We start from the raw sequence: 21,271 nt of genomic DNA, 5'->3' as shown, positions 1-21,271 counted from the left end.
AGAGACAGAGCTCTCTGTTTTTTCATGGAACGGTCTGAGCTGGTCGTTTGGGCTTTATACCAAACGATCTGAACTGGTCGTTTGACCTTTGAGCCAAACGGTCTGAGCTGGTCGTTTGAGATAGAGCTCTCTGTTTTTTCATGAAACGGTCTAATCTGGTCGTTTGGACTTTATACCAAACGATGTTGCTGGGTCGTTTGGCCTTTATACCAAACGACATGGCTGGGTCGTTTGGACAAATTTTTTTTCAAATTTCATTTTGTTTTTACAACACTTTCATATAAAAAAAAACAAACAAATTCCACTTTCAAAACATCAAATTCATATACCAACACATCAAATTCATATACACTTTCAAATTCATTTCAAAACATCAAATTCCACTTCAAATTCAATTCGAATACGCCATCAAATTCAATTTGAATACGCCATCAAATTCAAATAATACATCAATTTCCACATCAAATTCAATTCGAATACGCCATCAAATTCAAATACATCAATTTCCACATCAAATTCAAATCGAATACATCAATTTCCACTTCAAAATACATCAAATTCAAAAATACATAAATTACATCAAAATCGGAAGCCGCACTCAAAAATCAATTATGATAATTGTACCGCCCACCACTATACTTGCACCTAGTCAAGTTGTACGCCTCCTCGAACGAGGACCTTGCTTCTTTGGGAATATTATTCCCACCCAATTGCAGACCTCTCTCTAGCAATTGACTCATTTCATCGATGACGTTGTTATATCGAAATAAGAATACAAAACAATTATTAATTACCGTTTTAAAATACCGTAACCAAAACACAATATTCACAATCGGTGCATAAGATGGAACTGTCTCCAGGGAGAAATAGATAGGAAGCCGCTCGCGATTTACTAATCAAATGTGAGAATGGCTCACATACCACTCCATGTACTTTGGATGACACTCCCATGGATAAGTACAGATGGGTCCTCGATTGTTGGGTTGGATCACGTGATTTTGCCACGACTCCCAATATACAGGCGCAACAGTTATCAATGTCCATTTCACTTCATACCCATATTCGGCTACAGTCCTAGTTATGTAATTTGGTGTTGGAGGAGTTGCAGGTATGAACTGCACATGACCCAACTAACGCATGACCCTTGCAACGCAGTAAATCTCCACAACGTCAAAAAAGCATATCACTCCCTCAAAAAAGGCAATGTCATCGACTGGGCGTATAGCTCTGACATTATCGTATGGACACCAATCAACCTTAAACAAAATAAAATGTCATTAATCACATACTCAAATAATCAATTACTAAAAAAAATTTGAAACAAACTGAAATACTTACATTGAACACCGTCATATCATCAATTATCGCTCAGTAATACTGCAATGCATGACATGGGTTCTCATAGCGCACAACGCTAACTGTGTGTCTAAGAACACGTGACCCAGCCAACTTATACTCCAAGTTTGGGATTGGCCTGAATAACGGGAAGTACTCATAGATCCACGCCTAGATATATACACACACAGTTAACATAATAATAGAATAATATAATTAACATTAAAAAAAATCTGCAAAATATTTAAGTTTTACCTGTAGAAGAGTCAGGAATCCTGAAACACCTTTCACCTTCGCACACGTGGAAGTCCCAAGTCCTCTATACAGAAAGGCCAAAATTGCTGCACCGCACGCATACTCGCCGATCTCTTTGAATTTTAGCAACTTGGTCAAATAATAAACAGGTACTCCAGTCCCAGACTTGTCGATGAAGATGGTACATCCAAAGAAAAATAGTAGATAAGCTCTTACATTCCCATATTTATACTTATCATGGACCTTCCCAGCAAACTGGCTCCGCAGGAATTCCAACCTTACCTTTGAAATAAACCGGCTCGCGTCCATCTCCACTTTAATCACAGGCTACGAGACACTTAGAGCACGGTGTAGGAGACTCTCCGATTGTTCACGGATCAACTCCGTGTTCCCTAGCACTGCTCTGCCTCTAATTGCGATGCCTAGGATTTGGGAGACATCATCCAAAGTCATAGTCATATCCCGAAATGGCATATGGAAGGTGTTGGTCTCTAGATGGCACCTCTCCACAAATGCAGAGACTAACACCGGATCTTGATGTTTGTAACACTCAAATACCAGATCATAAAACCAAGTCCTCTTAAGCTGATTTTCAAATCTGGGAGATTTTTTGAACTCATTCTTGAGATCCCATTGGCTTAACTTGGATAGATGTGGAACACACTTTAACACTCCACGCTCCGCCTGAAACAACAAAGACTCAATGAGGAGAAACAAAAGGTTTTGTAAAGACAAAGGAAAATCAAGATACTAAGTCTATGATAATACCTTATTTTCTCAAACATCGCGAGCCACATGCACCGAATAGTCATACAGAAGCTCTGACTCAGTAGGGCCACCACCATATACACCTCGTGTGTACTCTAAATCATCCTTGGATTTTCTCACATAGTCTACCACTGGAGGTGCTTTGACTTTGACCGGTGCTTCAACTTCCATCAATTCTTCCAAATCATCATCCTCCTCCTCCTCTTCATCACCCTCTTTATCACCAGACTCTTCCCCATCGTCTCCATCCTCACCTAAGTCATCCCCATCATCATCAACTATACTATTCCCACGATCCATTGCTACATTTACATATACATATAAATCTTTATCTACATCATCTAAATCTTTATCTACATTAATATCACCCTTACTCTCACTCTCACTCTCAGTATCTACATTACTCGGAACAACCTCATTGTGGTCCCCTTTACGCACTGAGGCCGAGGTGTCCGCACTCCTTTTTCTCTTCTTCTCTCCTTCTATATCACCTACATTCGTAGGATCATCATCTGCTTTTCTATCGCCTCTATGGATTGAAGCCATTGTTTTCGACCCCCTATCTCTCTTCTTCTCAGGCTCAGGCGCGTCACCGCGACCCGAAGAGGAACCGCCGCCACCAAACAACTTTTTTACACCCTTGAATGTAGTTTTCGCTACATTCTTGACATTCTTTGATCGATGACCCATTACTATAAAGAAAAATAAAACAAGTATTAGTAACTATTACAGTTCCAAAACACTAGCATAAGATGACTACAATCTTTAAGACACTAACAACGGTCACCAACGTATCCGTTGTAACTCTCATTATGCCACAAAATGAAGTACAAACTTTAGTGTATATGCTATATAAAGGTAGTCTTGACAGAGAGAAAAAGGGAGAAGGTCGTTTAGTTAGAACGACCCAAATAACAGCAATCACTCTAGATATTCGCGATAAAAGCCCAATGTGGGCTCCGTTCCAAGTGAGATAGAAAATGACAATCTCATTTTATTCCAACAAACCAACCACAAACATGCAAATTCATCGACGCCTGTAGTATTTGGTATTTGGTTCTAACATTTTACATATCAAGATTGTATTTGGTATTTGGTATTTGGTTCTGTAGTGAGATAGAATACAATAGTTGTATCAATAACTAAAACTTCAACCATACCAAGATTCTTCTAGAAATTGGCCGACTACTCCTTGTGAATCAAAAAAATAAGTAAAGGATAAACTATAGGGACACCGATTATTGTACAACGTTTTAAGGAAAACAAGCAATAAAACTTAGAAATAGTTAGTCAATTTTGGTCTTCAAATTCAACTTTTTTTTTAAACCTTTAGTCTTCATTGAATTTCAACAGGACATAGTAACCAATGCTTTTCAAACTAAGTGATTATAATGATCATCCCTTCAATCACATTATATCTAAGACATTTATAAAAACCTTCTCGGGTGAATGACCTAGATAAATGCATACATTGACAAGGAAAATCAGTTCAACTATAACCCATAATATACATAATCATACCTATCTCATATACAAAAGTCACGCATTGACCCCTTTTTGGGGGGCTCACCCGCGCACTGATTTCCAACTTTATTCTAAAACAATCTATAAGAAATAAGAGTAGGCTTTGAACAAGTAAATAATGCTTTTGCATAAGAGTAGGCATTGAACAAGTAAAGAATGTTTTGCTAGTACTTAGCAGCTCCTGGATAACAAAACAAAGATATACATTGACCAACTTATAAGAAAACTTGATGCAAGCCCAGACAACTAAAAGCTCAAGCTAAGAAAATGTAGTTTGTTGTTTATGAAGGGCAACTTTTCATCCATATATGTGATTCATAGGCTCATAGCTTAATTACCTAACTATTAGGGCCAACATATAGATATACTGGACAAGTTCGAAGTATTATTTTCAATAAATTTTAAAATAATCAGCCATATATATATGTACAATCCATAGAAATGAAGAGGAAGCTGCATCCTGAATTTGAGTAGTTCCTCAATATTCCACAATAATAATCTATGATACCCCAATCTAATTCGGAGGCTGCCCAATACTCTTAGGAATCTTTAATGAATACTTTCCTCCCAGTCGCCCATGTACCATTGTACCAAAGCTACTTGCTCTGAATAAATTCCGGAAGCTATTTCTAGACAAAGGCCCAAAAGCTAAACAACCATAAGATAATTCGTGGGCCCAGTCTACAACTAGTGGGCCAAATGATCCAGCCCATGCAATATTTCTACAAACGTTATAAATAACGTTTAACAAACCCTACCTCTTTTCCCTCCAAGTGTTTCAAAAAAAATGCAACGATGTCTTCTCTTTCAAACCATTACACTTCTCTACTTAAACTTTGCTGCGAAACCCAAAACCATAACCAAGCAAAGAAGCTTCATTGCCATATCCTCAAAACCTTTAAATACCCAGACACATTTTTATCCAACAATCTCATTAACACGTACTCAAAATTCAAAAATCTAACTTATGCTCGCAATGTGTTTGATCAAATTCCTCAACCAAATTTCTTCTCATGGAATACCCTTCTTTCTGCTTATTCTAAATCTGGGTGGGTTTCTGAAATGCAAGAGATTTTCGATAGAATGACTGTTAAAGATGGGGTTTCTTGGAATACTGTTATTTCGGGTTACGCGAATTGTAGAATGGGAGAGGAGTCAGTTAGGTTTTATAAGCTGATGTTGAGAGATGGGTCTGGGAATTTGAATAGGATTACATTTTCGACAATGCTGATATTGTCTTCGAGTTTGTCGTGTATTGTTTTGGGTAAGCAGATTCATGGGCAGATATTGAAACTTGGGTTTCAAGCTTATGTTTTTGTTGGTAGTCCGTTGGTGGATATGTACTCAAAGTCTGGATTAATGGTTGAGGCCAAACGGACTTTTGAAGAAATGTCGGAACGTAATTTGGTTATATATAATACTATGATTAGTGGGCTTTTACGATGCGGGATGGTTGAAGATTCAAAGCATTTGTTTAATGAAATGCCTGAGAAAGATTCGATTTCGTGGACAGCTATGGTTACTGGACTTACTCGGAATGGATTGGTGAGAGAAGCAGTTGATATTTTTAGAGAAATGCGATATGAAAACTTGAATATAGATCAATACACTTTTGGAAGTGTATTGACGGCTTGTGGGGGTCTTTTGGCTTTACAGCATGGCAAACAGATCCATGCTTACATTATTAGAACCGACTATAAGGACAACATATTTGTTGGTAGTGCTCTTGTCGATATGTACTCAAAGTGTGGAAGTATAAGACACGCAGAAAAAGTATTTAAACAAATGGTGCATAAGAATATTGTGTCATGGACATCATTGCTGGTGGGTTATGGTCAAAATGGGTTGAGTGAAGAAGCTATGAGAATTTTCTGTGAGATGCAGAGAAATGGGGTTGAGCCTGATGAGTTTACTTTAGGCAGTGTCATTAGTTCATGTGCTAATCTTGCAAGCTTAGAAGAGTGCGCAGTTTCATAGTCAAGCCCTGGTTTTGGGGTTGATTTCATTTATTACTGTTTCTAATGCAGCAGCATCGAGGACTCCCATAAGTTGTTTAATGAAATGCACATCAAAGATGAAGTTTCTTGGACTGCGTTAGTTTCGGGTTATGCCCAATTTGGAAAAGCGAACCAGACAATTGACTTATTTGAAAGAATGCTGGACAATGACTTGAAACCTGATGGTGTTACCTTCATTGGTGTTCTTTCAGCCTGCAGTAGAGCTGGATTGGTCGAGAAAGGACTCAAGCATTTTCAATCTATGATAAAGGAGCACAGCATTGTACCAATTCACGATCACTTTACATGTATGATTGACCTTTTAAGTCGTGCTGGGAGGTTACAAGAAGCAAAAGAGTTCATAGGACGAATGCCTTTTCAACCTGATGCAATTGGATGGGCAACCTTGCTAAGCTCATGTAGACTTCACTGTAACGTGGAAATTGGGGAATGGGCAGCTGACTCTCTAGTTAAAGTAGAGCCACATAACCCTGCCAGCTATGTGTTGCTCTCAAAGATATATGCTGCTAAAGGGAAATGGGATGATGTAGCTCGTTTGAAATATGACATGAGACGTAGGGGAATGAGGAAAGAACCTGGTTATAGTTGGATCAAGTTTAAGAATAAGGTGTACATTTTCTCAGCTGATGATAGATCAAACCAATATTCAGATCGTATATATGAAGAATTGGAAAGGTTAAACTCCAGAATGATAGATGAAGGTTATGTACCAGATACAAGTTCTATTCTTCATGATGTAGAACAGGCGGAGAAGATTAAGATGCTTGGCCACCACAGCGAGAGGCTTGCAATTGCTTTTGGATTGATTTTCATACCTCCTGGTTTGCCTATAAGAGTAGTTAAAAATCTCAGGGTCTGTGGGGATTGTCATAATGCAACTAAGTTCATTTCTAAGATCGTGCAGCGAGAAATACTCGTCAGAGATGCTGTCCGATTCCATCTGTTTAAAGATGGAACTTGTTCTTGTGAAGATTTCTGGTAATGGAGTCTATCTTGCTAGTTCCTAAGTCTCTGATCTGTGGGTGATGCTAAACCAAGGCTTCATGTGCAACATAGGGAGAATGCTCTCCTTGGAAAAATACACATTTTTTACCATTTTGATATCGGCATTGTTTGGAACGTGTTTTTTCAAGGTCAAAGTGAGAATGGTGATCCCAAATCATCTTTGCCAAGATGGTAGGGAGTGCTTGAAACAAGAACGAACAGAGCATGGTTTGCCGATTCTGGTGGTTGACAGTTAACAATTGAAGCTATTTAAAGAAGAAAGGATGTAAATCCAGTGGATGACCATTATTGCAGATCATTTTTGAAACCATGTTCACAAAATCGTGCTTGACCGAACTCAGTAAAAAAGCTCAGAAACAGAGAAGGGGGAAATATTCTTGCACCAGGGCATTTTAACGAGGGCCAAAGTTGTACTTTATGTAACATAATGTACAAATATCTAGGTTATATGGACACGCCATATTTTGAAAAAAATCTGTCGGATACGTATCCACGTGTCCATGTCCGTATCTGTGTTGGACACACACGGACACATATTGTATTTAATTTACCTCGAATTTATGATTACCATCTAATTTAATAAATTTATAATTATTAAAAAATTAATTAATTATTCCTATCCGTGTCCCTGTGTCGATCTTCAACTGCTCGCCGTATCCGACACCCCGTATCCGTGTCGGACACCGACACGCGTGCCCGTATCAATGTAACCTAGACAAATATGAGATTGAGAGGAGCTCAAATATGCTGTATTGTGTAGCCTTGTTTATCGCTGTGAAAAAGTCAGCCACACTTGAAACTTCCCAGCGGAAAAGTTCATATTTACTATATCTTTTGTCTTGTAGGATACTCTGGGATGTTAGCTATTATTGATTTTCTTCTGGAACCAGCTTTTTGGCAAGTAAAAACGCAATCAAGTATAAAGCACTAACGAGATTGACAGTTAGCTCATGGAAACACAGTTACGTTTATAGTGAGGAGCATACACACAGACAATTACGTATTTAGTATAAGAAATGAGAGGATAGTAAGGTTCTGAAGAGTGCAATATGACTATTATGACTTGGACAGTGGATACCGAACGGAACATGCAGGGCAGCATGCACCAAGGCCATGTTCAGCTTTCTGATGATTCTTCAATAGATCCAATTTGGCCTTGTTCTGGTTTCTGCACAGAGCAAAGCATGATTTATAAAGGGGTATAGAGAGGGTGGGTGTAGGATTTCATGAGCCAACAGGTACCTGTAAGCGAGTACAGATCTCAGTGATTTCAGCAAAAGGTGCCCAATCTCCAAAATTTCGCTCGATAAACTGGTAAGCAATACCACTTTTTCCACTGCCAACTATAAAGAGTCCACCCTTGATTTCACCTTCCCCTTTGAAGTTTTGTTCAAGTCCCATAGCTTTGGCACGCTTGTAATTTGCAAGAGCTCGAGGGTTGAAAACAAATCCTGTTATGAACTTGTCCTTGAGCAACACGCCGCCTCCAAGAGCTTTGAAGAAATCCATATTGCGGTCAAGGACTACGATACCACCCCAGTAACGAGGCCAGAAATCTTTGACCTGAAACCATTAAAAGAAAATGAAAAGAAGATAGAGTTCAGAAAGCAAGCTAGTAAGTTGGAGTTAAGAGAGCAAGATAGTAAGATGGGAAACCTAGAATAGTGCTATTTAGTACCTCAGAGTCTATATGTTCATGAACAACGGCAACTAGCTGAATTCCCAATGCGTCAAAGAATGGTTTTTTAGAATAGAGCTGGTGAGCTTCAGCTCTACACATGATACACCTGTTATCCCAATTATGAGCATGTAAGTAACAAAAATGAATAGCAGACACGACTTTATTTGCAAAGTTGACACCTAATATTTTGATTACTTCCTTTCTTATATTTACTTGGATTCTTATGTGATTTGAAAACTCAACAGAAACATTAGATAGTAAGGAATAGGCGCAAACGATTAATATTGTAGGCTTATAGGGAGGGTGGAATTTTATGTATATCAAGAGGAGGCCTGGGGATAGAACATAAGTGAGAGATACCTAGAAGTGTGAGGGAGAATCTCAAATGAAGAAAACAATTTTCATTAATAATTTGCTATTATTGTAGTATGAACATATTGTTGCATGAGGGCATGAGTGTCCTTGTCCAATGTATTTATATATAAGATCCATAAAAAAACTAAGCTGATGCATTTAAAAGATATCAAATTTTACCCGGGACGTCGAATACAGAGCAGTACTGTTGGTTTATCACGCCATAGTTCTGAAGCTTTCATTGGAGGTGTCTTTGTTTTCACCAAGCGCTCCATCCCAATCTTATACTCTGGAGTTAGTTTTTGAATTGAGATGTTCTCGATTACTGGGTAAGGTGCAACGTCATCAACAATAGGAAGAGGTTGTACGCAGCCACATAATCTTGGCTCAGAAGGTTCTGCTGCAACAATGCCTTTAAAGATATGTCCTTCTCTGATCTTCATTTCTGAAATGGATAACTCAAGGGATCCATTACTTGGATTGTTCCTCAATGGGGATCTTCTCAAGCTTTGCATTCTTTTCGATTTTAGTGAGAGAAGGTCACTTTCATTAACACCTCCACTCATGGAACGGATAGTTGCTCTTTTCCTTGCAGGAATAGCATATGCGGGGGGAATTGGAATCCCACATGCACTTCCTCTATCTGTAAAACGTGCAATGTGGCCCCTCTTAATTCCAAATTGAGAAGAGAGGGTTAATGTGTCAACATTAAGAAGCTCTGGAAGAGATTTCCCACAGACCTCCAGCTTATCTCCATACTTAGTCAGATCACGGTCATGCAGGTATGATCTTAATTCTAAGGCATCCTAAGATAAGATATATATGCAGAGATTGATAAATTAGTTTGTTTCTTTCTTATGGAAAGCACATGTTTAATCAGTACTAGGTGACCAAGCTAGGACAAAAAAGACAATTACTCAACTTCCATAATACTGTTTAATACAGTACATTATTAATGGTACAAAGATAAGAAGTTATTACCTCTGAAATATTGAAATCCACTACGTTTAAAAAAATGGATTTTTTTATTATCAAGGACTCTATAAGAAACAAAGCTAATAAGGTCTACGCGAAACCAGATTTTAGTAAGAAAAAATATATATCGAAGAGAACCATAGAAAGAAAGAACAAACATAAGATGACCTTTCTCCTATATATGATTGAGGTGATTATGGATTTATGGTTCTATTGCTATCACTCTTTGTGAAACTCAGCCTTGAGGTGATTATGGTATTATTGTTATCACTGTTTGTGAAATTTACCCTTAGTACGGGGATAAGCTGAATCATGCTTCTCAGATAGAGAACTCTTCGAAGAAGGTAACTAACCTTTTGGTGTTGTGTCATGCTTAGTTCATCCATATCCTCTGAATTCATCATCTTTAACGTCGGTATATCATCCCAACCTTCTTGCAACAGCTTTGGAACAAGATCTTTCAGAACACCATTTCCAACAAACTCCTCAATCGAGAAAGATGCCATTTCTTCTCCAAGATGAGACACAGTGTGATCCAGCCTTGATAACTACTGCTAAAGGGTAGGGTTTGAAGCAACAAATCCTTGTCTTAAATCTGACATCTTGACAACAACTACTTGAGTGGATTATTTAAGATAGGAAACCAAAACACGGAATCTATGTTTTATAGTGTAACATAGAGAGCTAATATATTTATAATTTTGGCATTGTCAATGATGTAACATGCTGCAGTCCTATTTCCATATTGAAAGTTTCACCCTTCGATAAACTATTAAAGATAATAGGGTACCCAAGATAATATGCTAAACCAAAATTATACAATTCAGTATTGATTCACTTATTTTAGACTTAATTATCTTTATCCAAAAACTCACACAAAAGATTTGCGTCTTTGTTTATTAACTTCGTCACATAGCACTCAATAAGGACAATTTCATTTAAGTTGTAACTACCAATTTTCAACAATATACACAACTCCTGCAGCCCTGCAGGCCATGTCAGGAGTGGAACAATCAAAATGAATATTATTAAGAAGACACCGCTTCCTAGTTGGTTTCTTACTGTCATTTTGAAGATTAAATCAAACAACTATTTGAGAATCGGGACATAAGACAACAGCTAGATACAAGGAGGTGGTTGAGGTAAACAAAGATTATAGTCAGTAGAAAACAGGTTTGGTTTAGTGAGAACGAAATGTTTCGACCAAAAAAATAAACAGTGAGGGTGTTTAGAAATTGGTTACACAGGTGTATTGGAGGCATTGGTGGCCTTGGAAACATAGGGCGTCCATTGTCGCCTAAAGAGGTTTGAAAATTGAAGAAACTAGTGCTTTTATTATTAAAATGCACCTGGGATGGTTTGTATTACAAGAGTCCCTGATTTTTGTAATTGGGAGCCTACAGTAAGATAGTGTGATCAATGTGGCGAAGCCAATTAGTGTACTATCTTAGGTAAGGTGCTTTTGTTTGGATCCGCCAAGGGGAAGAAATAGAGACTGGCATGTTAATTGTAGATGAATATACAACTTACTAAAGAAGAGTGCATTTAGCTTTTAGTTGTGCTGAAAGAAGCAGCACTAATCAAACAATTTATATGTACTTTTAATCCCAACAAGGCAACAAGGAGGTATACAGTGTTTAGATTTAGATTTTACTCAACAGGCCAGTTAATCTATCTATCAATGGAGATTACCATAAATCTTACAATTGAATTACTTTGTTTATACCTTTATAACACTTTCACTTTTAATTTTTAATCAAGAAAAATCATGATGCCTTTATATATTTATCTCAAATTATAGAACTTTCAATATGCCAACCAAATACCGTAACACTTTACTGAAGCATTACAAATTAGATTATATATTCTAGAGAGAGAGAGAGAGAGCTACTGTTGAAACTTCGCAGAGAAATCGGGGATTTTGTTAAGATGTCTCAAAATCTTCTCAGCATTCTGTCTTGTATTCACATCACCATGATGAAAAGCAGTTATTAATGTAGCAGGCAAAAACCTGTCCTGAGAAATATCCGAAGCAGAACTGTCCCCACCTTTCAACAAGAATTTCTCAATCACCCAAAATGATTTCTGCCATAGTGACTCTTCTCTGTGCTCTCTCAACACATTTAAAACATGTTGTATGGCATTCACATCACTTAACACATTCACACTCTTGTCCACATCCACCTTGTCATCCAACAAAGTACAGATAGCTGAGAGTGCAGCCTCAACTACCTGAACATTCTCGTGGTCCAAACAAGCCAACAACCTCTCAACTGCCTTTGCATCTAGTAAACAGAAGGTGGATTGTGAAGAACACACCCCTCTGTGAATTGGGCACAACGCAAGTTTCTTGTTCTTCGATGACTTAGTAGATAAAAATCTTAGTAACCGAAACAACTTAATGAACTTCAATCTCTTTATTTCTGGTGGTTTCGATAGATTTATCGATACTGCTGAGAGATTTTCCAAGCCAATTGCTGATAATTTTTGAACCTCATCGCTTGCTGTTCTCATAAGCAATTCTGTGAAAACTGCTGTAAGATGGTGGTCTCTTGCTAGACGCAGTATTTCGGGTTCATATATTGTAGTTGTGAACCTGACTAGAATACCCACGAGTCCCTCTAGGTATGAACTTGCAAACCTGCTTGTTCTTGTCCCACTTCTTTGGAATTCATTGATTGTTTGTATGACTGTGGGGACTGTCTCTTTGTGGAGCAGAGCTAGATTGAGTGTCAAGTTCTGTGCAGGAAGCTTTGCGAGAAAATTCGCGGAGACAGCATGGTTTTCGGTGATTTGGCAGGTTTCACGTGGACTCTTGATTAAGCTCTCAGGTTGGCCTTTGATCTTGCATAGCCTGTCTGCTAACGAGTGACCCATGTAGGGCGTGAGTGAGATAAGTAGCTTAGTGGCTGCTGTTCTGAGTTCCTCATGTGGAGAATTGATGAGTCCAATGAGAGTGTAGCTTGTTTCAGTTTCTTTCACCACAGAAACAACAATTGATGTCACCTTGGACGATTTCAATAAGCATAAGAAAATATTGATGAGGTTGAATTGGAGTGTTTCCGAGTTTGACTGCTTCAGCATTTCGATGAGGTTGTAGACAATGTACTTTGACCCCATTGTGTGGCCATGGGTGTTGACTTCTAAGTTATCAAGAGTGATCCCTGACTCGAGTATGTTTGCAAGGATTTCAGTAGATTCTTCCGTGGAGTTCATCAGTTCATTGTGAACTCTGGAGACGAACAACTCTTGAATTAAGATTGGTACAATGCCAGCTTCTACTATTGTTCTGTTGTTTTGATGATAGGATGAGATCTGGACAAGGGCTTTGAATGCTGCTTTCCTTGCTGAAGTGTTTCCAGTTTGCAGCAATTTCATCAATGTGGGAGAAGCTCTCTCAGCAACATACCTATTGGTGTCATGCCCCAGAACAATTTCTCCAAGGTAGCTTCCCATCTCCATCTGCGTTTCCTCTGATCCTGTTGCAGTTAGAAAAATCGTTTTAATAGAAGCAAGACTTCGATCACCTTATGCAGTGTTGTTTTGTAAGCTATTATAAATGCGTAAGCCAGATTTTTCAAAATTCGAGGTCCCAGAAATGCTGATAAATGCTAACTATAAAGCGATTTCTGTGTAAATTTATGATTAACCAGTACCATACATGTAACATGTCTATACCTCTTAACTCTAACTAATTATTTGCTTCATTTTTAGCTTGTGCACGTGCGTGTGCAGAACATTAAGTCCTTTTCAATATTGTGCTGGAGCCTGAGTACAGAGGACTTGCCTTCAATAAGATGGTTCAGAAGGGGTTCCAAGAAACCATTTCCTGCCATACACTTGATGTTCTTTGGAGACCTTTCCAAGTTCTTTAAAATGTTATCTGCTTTCTCTGAGGAGAATGCATCATACGACTTGTTAAATTTCATAGTAATGAGCAACAAAATCGCACCCGTAATGGAACCAATTTTCTCACAGAGTAATTCAGATACTGAAAGAACTAGCAGGAATGTCAAGGATGCGTGGCTTTCTGGGATGTAGTTACTAGACAGCATCTTGATTGTTGTTGTAATGGCTTTTGTTTTTGCAATCATCTCCTGCACACCCATTGAATTAAAAGTTGTATTTGCTCGCCAAATTATAGATGAGATACTATAGACTAGAGGAGATTGAGAACTATATACTAAAAATCTGCCACAATTATGAACCTAATACGCAAACAGTGAACATAACATCTGTAACGTGCTTAATTATTGTCATACTTAGGAAGCGAAGTGAGAGTGTGGAAGCGTAAAAGACATGTTGCAAGTCAGGGAAAAAGATAGGAAAACCTTTCCATCATCGCTTTCCTTCGCTAAGAACTGCAGTATTTCCAGAGATGCACACCTTACTTTTCTGTCTTTGTACTCCAGGCATTGAGCTAATAAACTTATCATTCCAATGTTACGCATCTGTACGCTGTTGGATTGTTTCTTTTGGCATATATTCTGCAAGTCCTTTAGTGCTTCTAGAATCATACTGTCTGAGCTGGCTAACGACAATGCGGTCCTTGCAGCCTTTATTCTTGATGCTTCATTTCTCTCCTTCCATGCTTCTATTGTTGTCTTTAATGCGATATTAGTGTTCAAAACCCTGCTAGTCAGTTTCTTCCATGTGATTGGACACAGCACATCTTCTGAACTGTCCTCAGAGTTGTTTAACCACACTGTTATGGCTCTCCTCTCATAGGTTACACCACTCGAAACAGTGACAGGATCTTCCATGACCCTCTTAGTTAATGGGCAGTAGAATGTCTCATATATAGGTTCCATGTACTCAGCTACTTGTGTGAATGTCTTCAGTGATCTATCATCACTGCTTCCGTCGTTCCATTGTTCTATGGTGTTCACTCCTTTGAGGAAATCAATCAGTTGTGGCTTTTTTGAAGAACAAGGATCCTCATAGGAAAGTTCGACGGAGTAAAGGTCTGTTTCTATTATTGCTGCTTCTCCCTGTAGCAATTCCTCTGAAGATGTGATTTCTAGTTTTCGCTCTTTTACTCGAGTTTTACTAATCTCAAAGTGAGCATCTTGCATCTCCCTTGACAGAGCTCGCACCGCGGTTTCTACGTACTGTTCGTCCCCAAAAGTTGACGATGGTATTGACATTAGGCTGTCCCCTATATTTCGTATCACACCTTCTAAACCTTCTATGATGTGTCTGAGTTCAGAGTCTGTAATGCAATGGACTGTGTTAAGGAATTTCTCTATTAGACGCTTGGCAAGATTGACACTTACCAATATAGGCTGTAGAGTTTCTGTTGCATTTGGCAGGGTATTTTGCGTTGTTTGCAACTCCATTATGACCGGCGTAACACGCTCGAGATAGCATGCAATTTCCATGAAAGTATCTCGTTCTGTTGTAAGGCATACAATAAAGCCTGTTATCTCCGAAATTGATCCTACTATGGATGTGTACAGAACTGTGAGTGGAATATGTTCTTCCACCAGCTACAAGAAAAGAAAAAAAGAAGTTTAGTTCAGTTGTATAACCGGATTAGGTGTAACCTTGTAACTGTCAGGCAGGCAGTGTTACTGTGTACACCACAATATCTGATTGTTATTCTTACTCAACTCTTATGGTTTATAATGAGGCAGATCAAGGGAATTCCATGTTGCAGCCAATTCATTAAGAACTAGTTAATAAGAGCTAATTTATTTATACCTATTTTAATTTACTGGACAGCTTGTGTCTTAAGAACTAGAAATGATATTATATGCTGAAACAATCTGAAATGTTTAAGGAGAATTTTGACTGTTACCGCCAAGATTGCTTTTTAGCTATGTTTTATGAGCTTGAAAACTATATCTATCCAAGGTAATTACTTAATGAAAATTAAGAAAATCATCATAAGCTTAAAAGTAAAACAGGAAAACTTACAGACATCAAACCCTGCCGGAATTGAGTTCTTTGTTAATCGAACCTGTGATTATCTTTCACCTACTAAGTAAGTATATAGCTCATATTGATGACACCACACTGAATATGTCAACCATATTGATGAAAAACAGAAACACTAACAAAAAAAAAAAGATAATTCATTGCAAGTTGTATTCTTTATTTTAATTTTAACTGAAAGTGAAAGTGAAGTTCTATTTTCATAAGTAATATCCTTGGACCTGTTCAGCCTGACTTGGACAAGATCGAGGCACAAAGTTCAACAGCTAAAATCTATTTCAGTTACAATATTAAGGATTATTCTTGTTAGAAGTTCATACTACATAGTGCATAACCAGGTTTTTGCAAAAACTCGTTTTGGAGGCGCTGGTACATCCACAGAATTGATAAATGTTTATTAGCTAGCTCCTACATACATTATTGAATACGTTAGTAACTCAGGAAATGGGAGCCTCTTTAAAGATACATATTCTCATTTTATTGGATCGTTAAATGAAATCTTATTGGATGCAATTTTCCTCTCAAACATATTGACCCAACAAATTAATTAATCTGCATGTTCGTTTACTTTATTTATTTGGAATTTTACTAGACGCCCGCTCCCTCAACTCGATGGGTTACTGTTTAGGGCCGGCTCAACTCCCTAGCAAAATAGGCAGCTGTTTAGGGCCCCGCAGCCCAAGGGTCCCCAATATAATTCAGCCCAATGCTTTCTTTTCAGCCTACAATCGTTTTTCTGGCCCTTATTTAAGGGTTAGATAACGTACATTGGAATCTATGAAATAACGTTAGATAACCATTTGTTTCTCTCACCTTCTCCAACGTTTCTGTCGCGTTCTCTGACCAAAAAAATTCCTCGCATCCATTGGCATTTGAACTTTGCCTAGGGCCCCCCTGATTGTCTTGAGCCGCCCCTGAGTCGCACTTATCAGCGTACAAAATTATAAAGGAAGTTTACGTGGTTTTCAGAACTATCACTAAATAAGTGTTAGTGCTATCAGCTATAATCAGCAAGAGAAAGTGGCCATCCCAATCAGCAAAATATTCTTTTTGTTTTCATACGTACGCTCTATTTAAAATGTCCCTGTTTTTTTTGTTTCATTCACTTCATCGATCAGCTCTATTGCATTGCCTCTGTGCCATCCATTCTCTTTTATTTGGATTTTGTTTGGTGTTGGCCTGTTGGGTTGTGCGAAAGATTGAAGCAACTGGTGATCCTTGCTCAGGTATATATTCACTACGTACTCATCTTCCTGTCTTTTCTTTTCTTCCAAGTTCATTTAACACCATGCATTCTACACATTTCAGACTTTGGTATTTTGTTATTGCTTATTTAGATATTAACGTTCACCATGTGTATCTAATATGCTCTTTGTAATGTGGGTATGTACTGCTCTCTTTTTCTTCTAGCTACATTAGTTACTTTGCAATAATTATCTCCATCTTAGAACTTTGACCGTTGCCATCAAGATTGATTTTTAGCTATGTTTTATGAGCTTGAAACTATATGCCATCAAGGAAATTACTTAATGAAAATTAAGAAAATCACCGTAAGTTTAAAAGTGAACAAGGAAAAGTTACAGACATCAAACCAGAGGCCCTGTCTGAATTAAGTTCTGTGTCAATCGAACCTGTGCACTTATTAAGTAAATATATATGCAGCTCGATCATATTGATGATAACACGCTGAATATGTCAACCATATTGATGAAAAGGGATTTTTCTTTGTAATTTGTACACTTTTGTTTTCAACTGAAAGTGAAGTTATATTTTCTTAAGTATTTTGGACCTGTTCAGCAATTCAGCTTGACTTAGACAAGATGCACATAGCTCAACTGCTGAAATCTATTTCACGATGGTCCAAAATATATGATTTTTTTTAGTATTTGGTATAGTTGGCGCCTTGGTGGTACCGCGTTGCACAAGTTGGCATAAACATGAAGAGATTATCACCATGTGTCCAGTGTTTAGAAAACCGGACCGGACCGGTGGTTGAACCGGGATCCGACCGGAACCGGTAAATTTTCGGTTCGGTTCAGTTAAAATTTGAGTTTATGGTCGGACCCTCGGTCTAAGGTTAAACCGTGGTTGAGTTGAACTTAACACCTAAACAAGATAATCCAAACTCCAAACCAACATACTACTATGTATTTCTTGTATAAGAAATTTATTTTGATACATAATACCAATTAATATTGAATTAAAACATGTATTTATTCATTTTATTATTGTAATTATTAAAAAATTTACTAAATAAACATAAATCGGTCCGACCGAGTCGAACCATGGTTGAATCTGGTTGAACCATTTTAACAAAAAATCGGTTCAATTATCGGTTCGGTTTTCAAAACATTGCATGTGTCTAATGCTAGCTTCAGTATATCAATTGGCATTAAACAAACTTGTTGAAGTGTGTTCTTGAAGAAATGTGAGTCTTTTACTAAGTCTTTTTAGGGTAAAGTTGGGAACAACACCCACAAGTCACAACACACATTCTCTCTCCATAATTGGAAATCTGATAGCCATATGAACTATGAAATTGAATGGGTCCTGTATTGGGCGCCACCAGAATTGGATTGGGCAGCCTCCAGTCCAAGCCCAAATCGCAAAGCCCAACAAAAAGCCCATATACACCCCCCACCTAATCGCGAAACCGGGAAAACTTGTTGTAACCGGTCATCTCTCTTGCGATTTCTCACCCAAAACCCTCGACAAAATCCCTCTTGCGATCCTTCAATCCAACAAAGCATTGTGATCAAATCAGCTTCAACCCCTCTCGCGATCCTTCAATCCCTCTCGTGAGTTGCTGGGCGTGTTGGTTCTCAAGTTCTTCAACTTCTTTGTCTTCAATCAGCTTCAAGTAAGTCACCTTAATTTATGATCAAATGTTTTTGATGGATGGTTGTGAATTCGATAATAGTTACATCAGTAATTCGATAATTGTTTTGGTGTCTCTGTAATTGTTTTGTGTTTTATGTTGATTTAATGTTGTTTTGAAGATTTTCAATGTGTAAGGTTAATATTAAAAGCTGTAATAAAAATGGGGAATCTTTTTGATGTGTATAGAAGTATAGTTTAAGACGGTTTAATTTTCAGCACTTTGATAAATAAAGAGTACATTGAATTTCAACATTCAGCTGTAAATTTGGTACTGAATGCTTAATGGGACACAAAAAAGTTTCTAAATGCTAAATTATCTATATTCAACACTGATGAATGCTGAAAAGTAAACAACCAAGCATCGAGAAAAAATACTCTTAAAAGTCATGTAAACAATTTAATAGTTAACTTTATAATATTAAATATACAGTGAAATATTCAAAGCAGTTTTTGTGAAAGCTTGTACAATGACACTGTCTGTCAGCCTAAAAATTGAATCATGAAAGAACCTGCCTAGAGTTAATTAGAAATGATGTGAGTAAAGTTAACAATACAATGGTACTGAATAAAGAAGATTCAAAGAAGATCTTACACTATAACTAAGCCTATTCCTTCACCAAACAAATATCTCAAAATAGAGAATACCATCAAACTGCATAGACAAACACAAATATGCGGCACCCACACAAAAAGTTCTCCCTACTGCATTTAAGCTTCTTCCCATGATTGTGAAATAAGCTCATGAAAATGTCAGATGTTATAATCAACAATGTGAGGGCACTGAATACATTATGTGGTCACGGCTAAAATGTTCATGAAAACATTATGATAATGTCAAAAGGTATTGTGAGTAAAAACTAGAAGATGGATAATTGAGCTGTTAGCAAACTTAGTATGTGAGAAAATAGTCTCATACAAACTCCCCTAACATAATGCCAACGAACGGACATAGTTTGCTTACAAGAAACTAAAGGATAACCTGAAAAAACTAAAGAGAGTGAATAAAGTTATAGCACTTCTACTGGGAAGGAAAAATATCTCAAGAAACAGAGTGGGCAAGGGTTTTCACCGCCAAAATCCTATTAAAAAAAAAGAGAGACCAAACTTTGCTGCCATTCCAAGCTGCAAAAGTTTTACAAGAAAAATACATTTTAGTGGTGGAAACACCTATCCAACTCCTTGATCTTGACTAATTATAAATGGAGGGGGTAAAAACAATCACAGTGTACATGAAAAATATTATAATTTTGGCTAGGAAGCGCACCTACAGTAGAGGCAAGGAGTCAAGTTGGAACTAAGCACAAGAGAGAGTACTAGTTCAGAGGAACGATATTGATAGGTGGCAGGAAGAATGGTTAAGCGCCGATCGGGGTTCTGGGTTCTTCCTTCGAACTCTCCGAATGTAATACTCACTATATGTTTGTTCATCCACCAATTGCACTTCCTGAACGAGCTCATTTATACAAAAAAAAAAAAACAAAATACCTCCTTCTTTTATTCTTTTTCATCATGCTTAGCTTTGAGATCGAAGAGAAGAAAATAGTCTTCTTCTAAAATAGTCATTACTATCCATTTTGTACAACCGGCGCCTTCTAGTACAAATTTAAATGCCGCCTTTCCTTTTTCTCTTGGCTATATATATATATAAAAAACAAAACATTTGTGGAGGTTCGGTACCAAGGCAAAAAGAATATAATATGGGTGTTTGTATTGAAACACTAAAATTAGATCGGGCGACCTCTAGTCCAAGCCCAAACAACAAAGCCCAATACACCCCCACCCACCAAATCGCTGAAACCGGGAAAACCCAAACTAACCGGTCATCTCTATCGCCATCGCGAGTCTAAACCCAAAAAAAAAAAAAAAAAAAAAAGTTGCCCGATGGTTTCATGAAGCGGATTCTAGATTGAGGCTTGTTGTTGAGGAAAATGTGAGAAAAGTTCGGTTTTTTTTTTTTGGAATTTGGGGGTTTTGGGAATTGAGTTTTTCTGATGTTGGGTTGGTTTTTTCGTAGGTTAAATTGTCAAAAGAACGGGATTCGTTGAATGTTACTGTGAAGAAATTGAACCGGGATTTGTCAAAGGTAATCGTGCTTTGCTTTAAGTTTTATTTTGAATATATTGGTTTAGAATACATTTAGAGTGCCAGACTAGTATTGAGTATAACAAATGTTTTAAGTTTTAGAAGTTGAACAAATTTGTATGCAGCGTTATTTCATTGTGTTTATCCAAGATCAAGAGTTGTTATTGTAAGGCTCACCATAACGATGTCGGGGAGGACACTACTGAAATGATTTTTCATATCCATTCTTGTCGATAGTAGTGCTTACATTTGAAACGACCATTCCCCGCTTCATTTTGGGGCCATGAGTCCCGAGATCTTTGCAAAGTCCGATTATCGAAACTTAAAACCATTATCACATTGCAATGTTTTGATTCAACCATTAGATAAATAGACCTTCAAATTCGAGGAGTTGACAAATAAATGCGTATATGGCATTAGCCTAGAATTTCATCATTGTTTAGCCCTTTACATGTTT

At 37.6% G+C, this 21,271-nt stretch overlaps 2 protein-coding genes, 1 long non-coding RNA gene and 1 pseudogene across 4 annotated transcripts; 1 reads left to right on the top strand and 3 right to left on the bottom strand.

Annotated features, from left to right (window-relative positions):
- Nucleotides 1–439: 439 nt before the first annotated feature.
- Nucleotides 440–1,725, bottom strand: LOC147521767 (uncharacterized). Its single transcript, XR_015194513.1, has 3 exons — nt 1,591–1,725; nt 1,339–1,506; nt 440–1,256 (listed from the first exon to the last, which is right to left on the bottom strand). It is a non-coding gene; the product is annotated as an uncharacterized LOC147521767 (long non-coding RNA).
- A 2,760-nt stretch (nt 1,726–4,485) lies between these two features.
- LOC147521766 (putative pentatricopeptide repeat-containing protein At1g68930 pseudogene) lies at nt 4,486–7,518 on the top strand (annotated as a pseudogene).
- A 330-nt stretch (nt 7,519–7,848) lies between these two features.
- LOC147521765 (uncharacterized) lies at nt 7,849–10,654 on the bottom strand. Its single transcript, XM_086586171.1, has 5 exons — nt 10,269–10,654; nt 9,121–9,746; nt 8,584–8,692; nt 8,148–8,468; nt 7,849–8,073 (listed from the first exon to the last, which is right to left on the bottom strand). Exons 1-5 carry the CDS (start codon nt 10,419–10,421, stop codon nt 8,023–8,025), a joined length of 1,260 nt encoding a protein of 419 aa, XP_086442297.1. The 5' UTR covers nt 10,422–10,654; the 3' UTR covers nt 7,849–8,022.
- A 1,010-nt stretch (nt 10,655–11,664) lies between these two features.
- Nucleotides 11,665–16,170, bottom strand: LOC147521764 (Armadillo/beta-catenin-like repeat family protein). 2 transcript variants are annotated; one of them, XM_086586036.1, is made up of 4 exons: nt 15,835–16,170; nt 14,247–15,404; nt 13,703–14,012; nt 11,665–13,394 (listed from the first exon to the last, which is right to left on the bottom strand). In XM_086586036.1, the coding sequence occupies exons 1-4, from the start codon at nt 15,838–15,840 to the stop codon at nt 11,803–11,805; spliced, it is 3,066 nt and encodes a 1,021-aa protein (XP_086442162.1). In that variant the 5' UTR covers nt 15,841–16,170; the 3' UTR covers nt 11,665–11,802. The 2 variants fall into 2 exon arrangements, with proteins under 2 accessions (XP_086442162.1, XP_086442189.1); XM_086586063.1 differs by lacking the exon at nt 15,835–16,170 and having other exon boundaries at nt 14,247–15,127; nt 15,192–15,326.
- Nucleotides 16,171–21,271: the final 5,101 nt, after the last annotated feature.

This window comes from Coptis chinensis, chromosome 1 (genome assembly GCF_015680905.1).
Source record: "Coptis chinensis isolate HL-2020 chromosome 1, ASM1568090v1, whole genome shotgun sequence".
NCBI lineage: Eukaryota > Viridiplantae > Streptophyta > Magnoliopsida > Ranunculales > Ranunculaceae > Coptis > Coptis chinensis.
The sequence above is the reverse complement of the archived record's forward strand: the minus strand, read 5'-3'. Positions and strand labels throughout refer to the sequence as shown.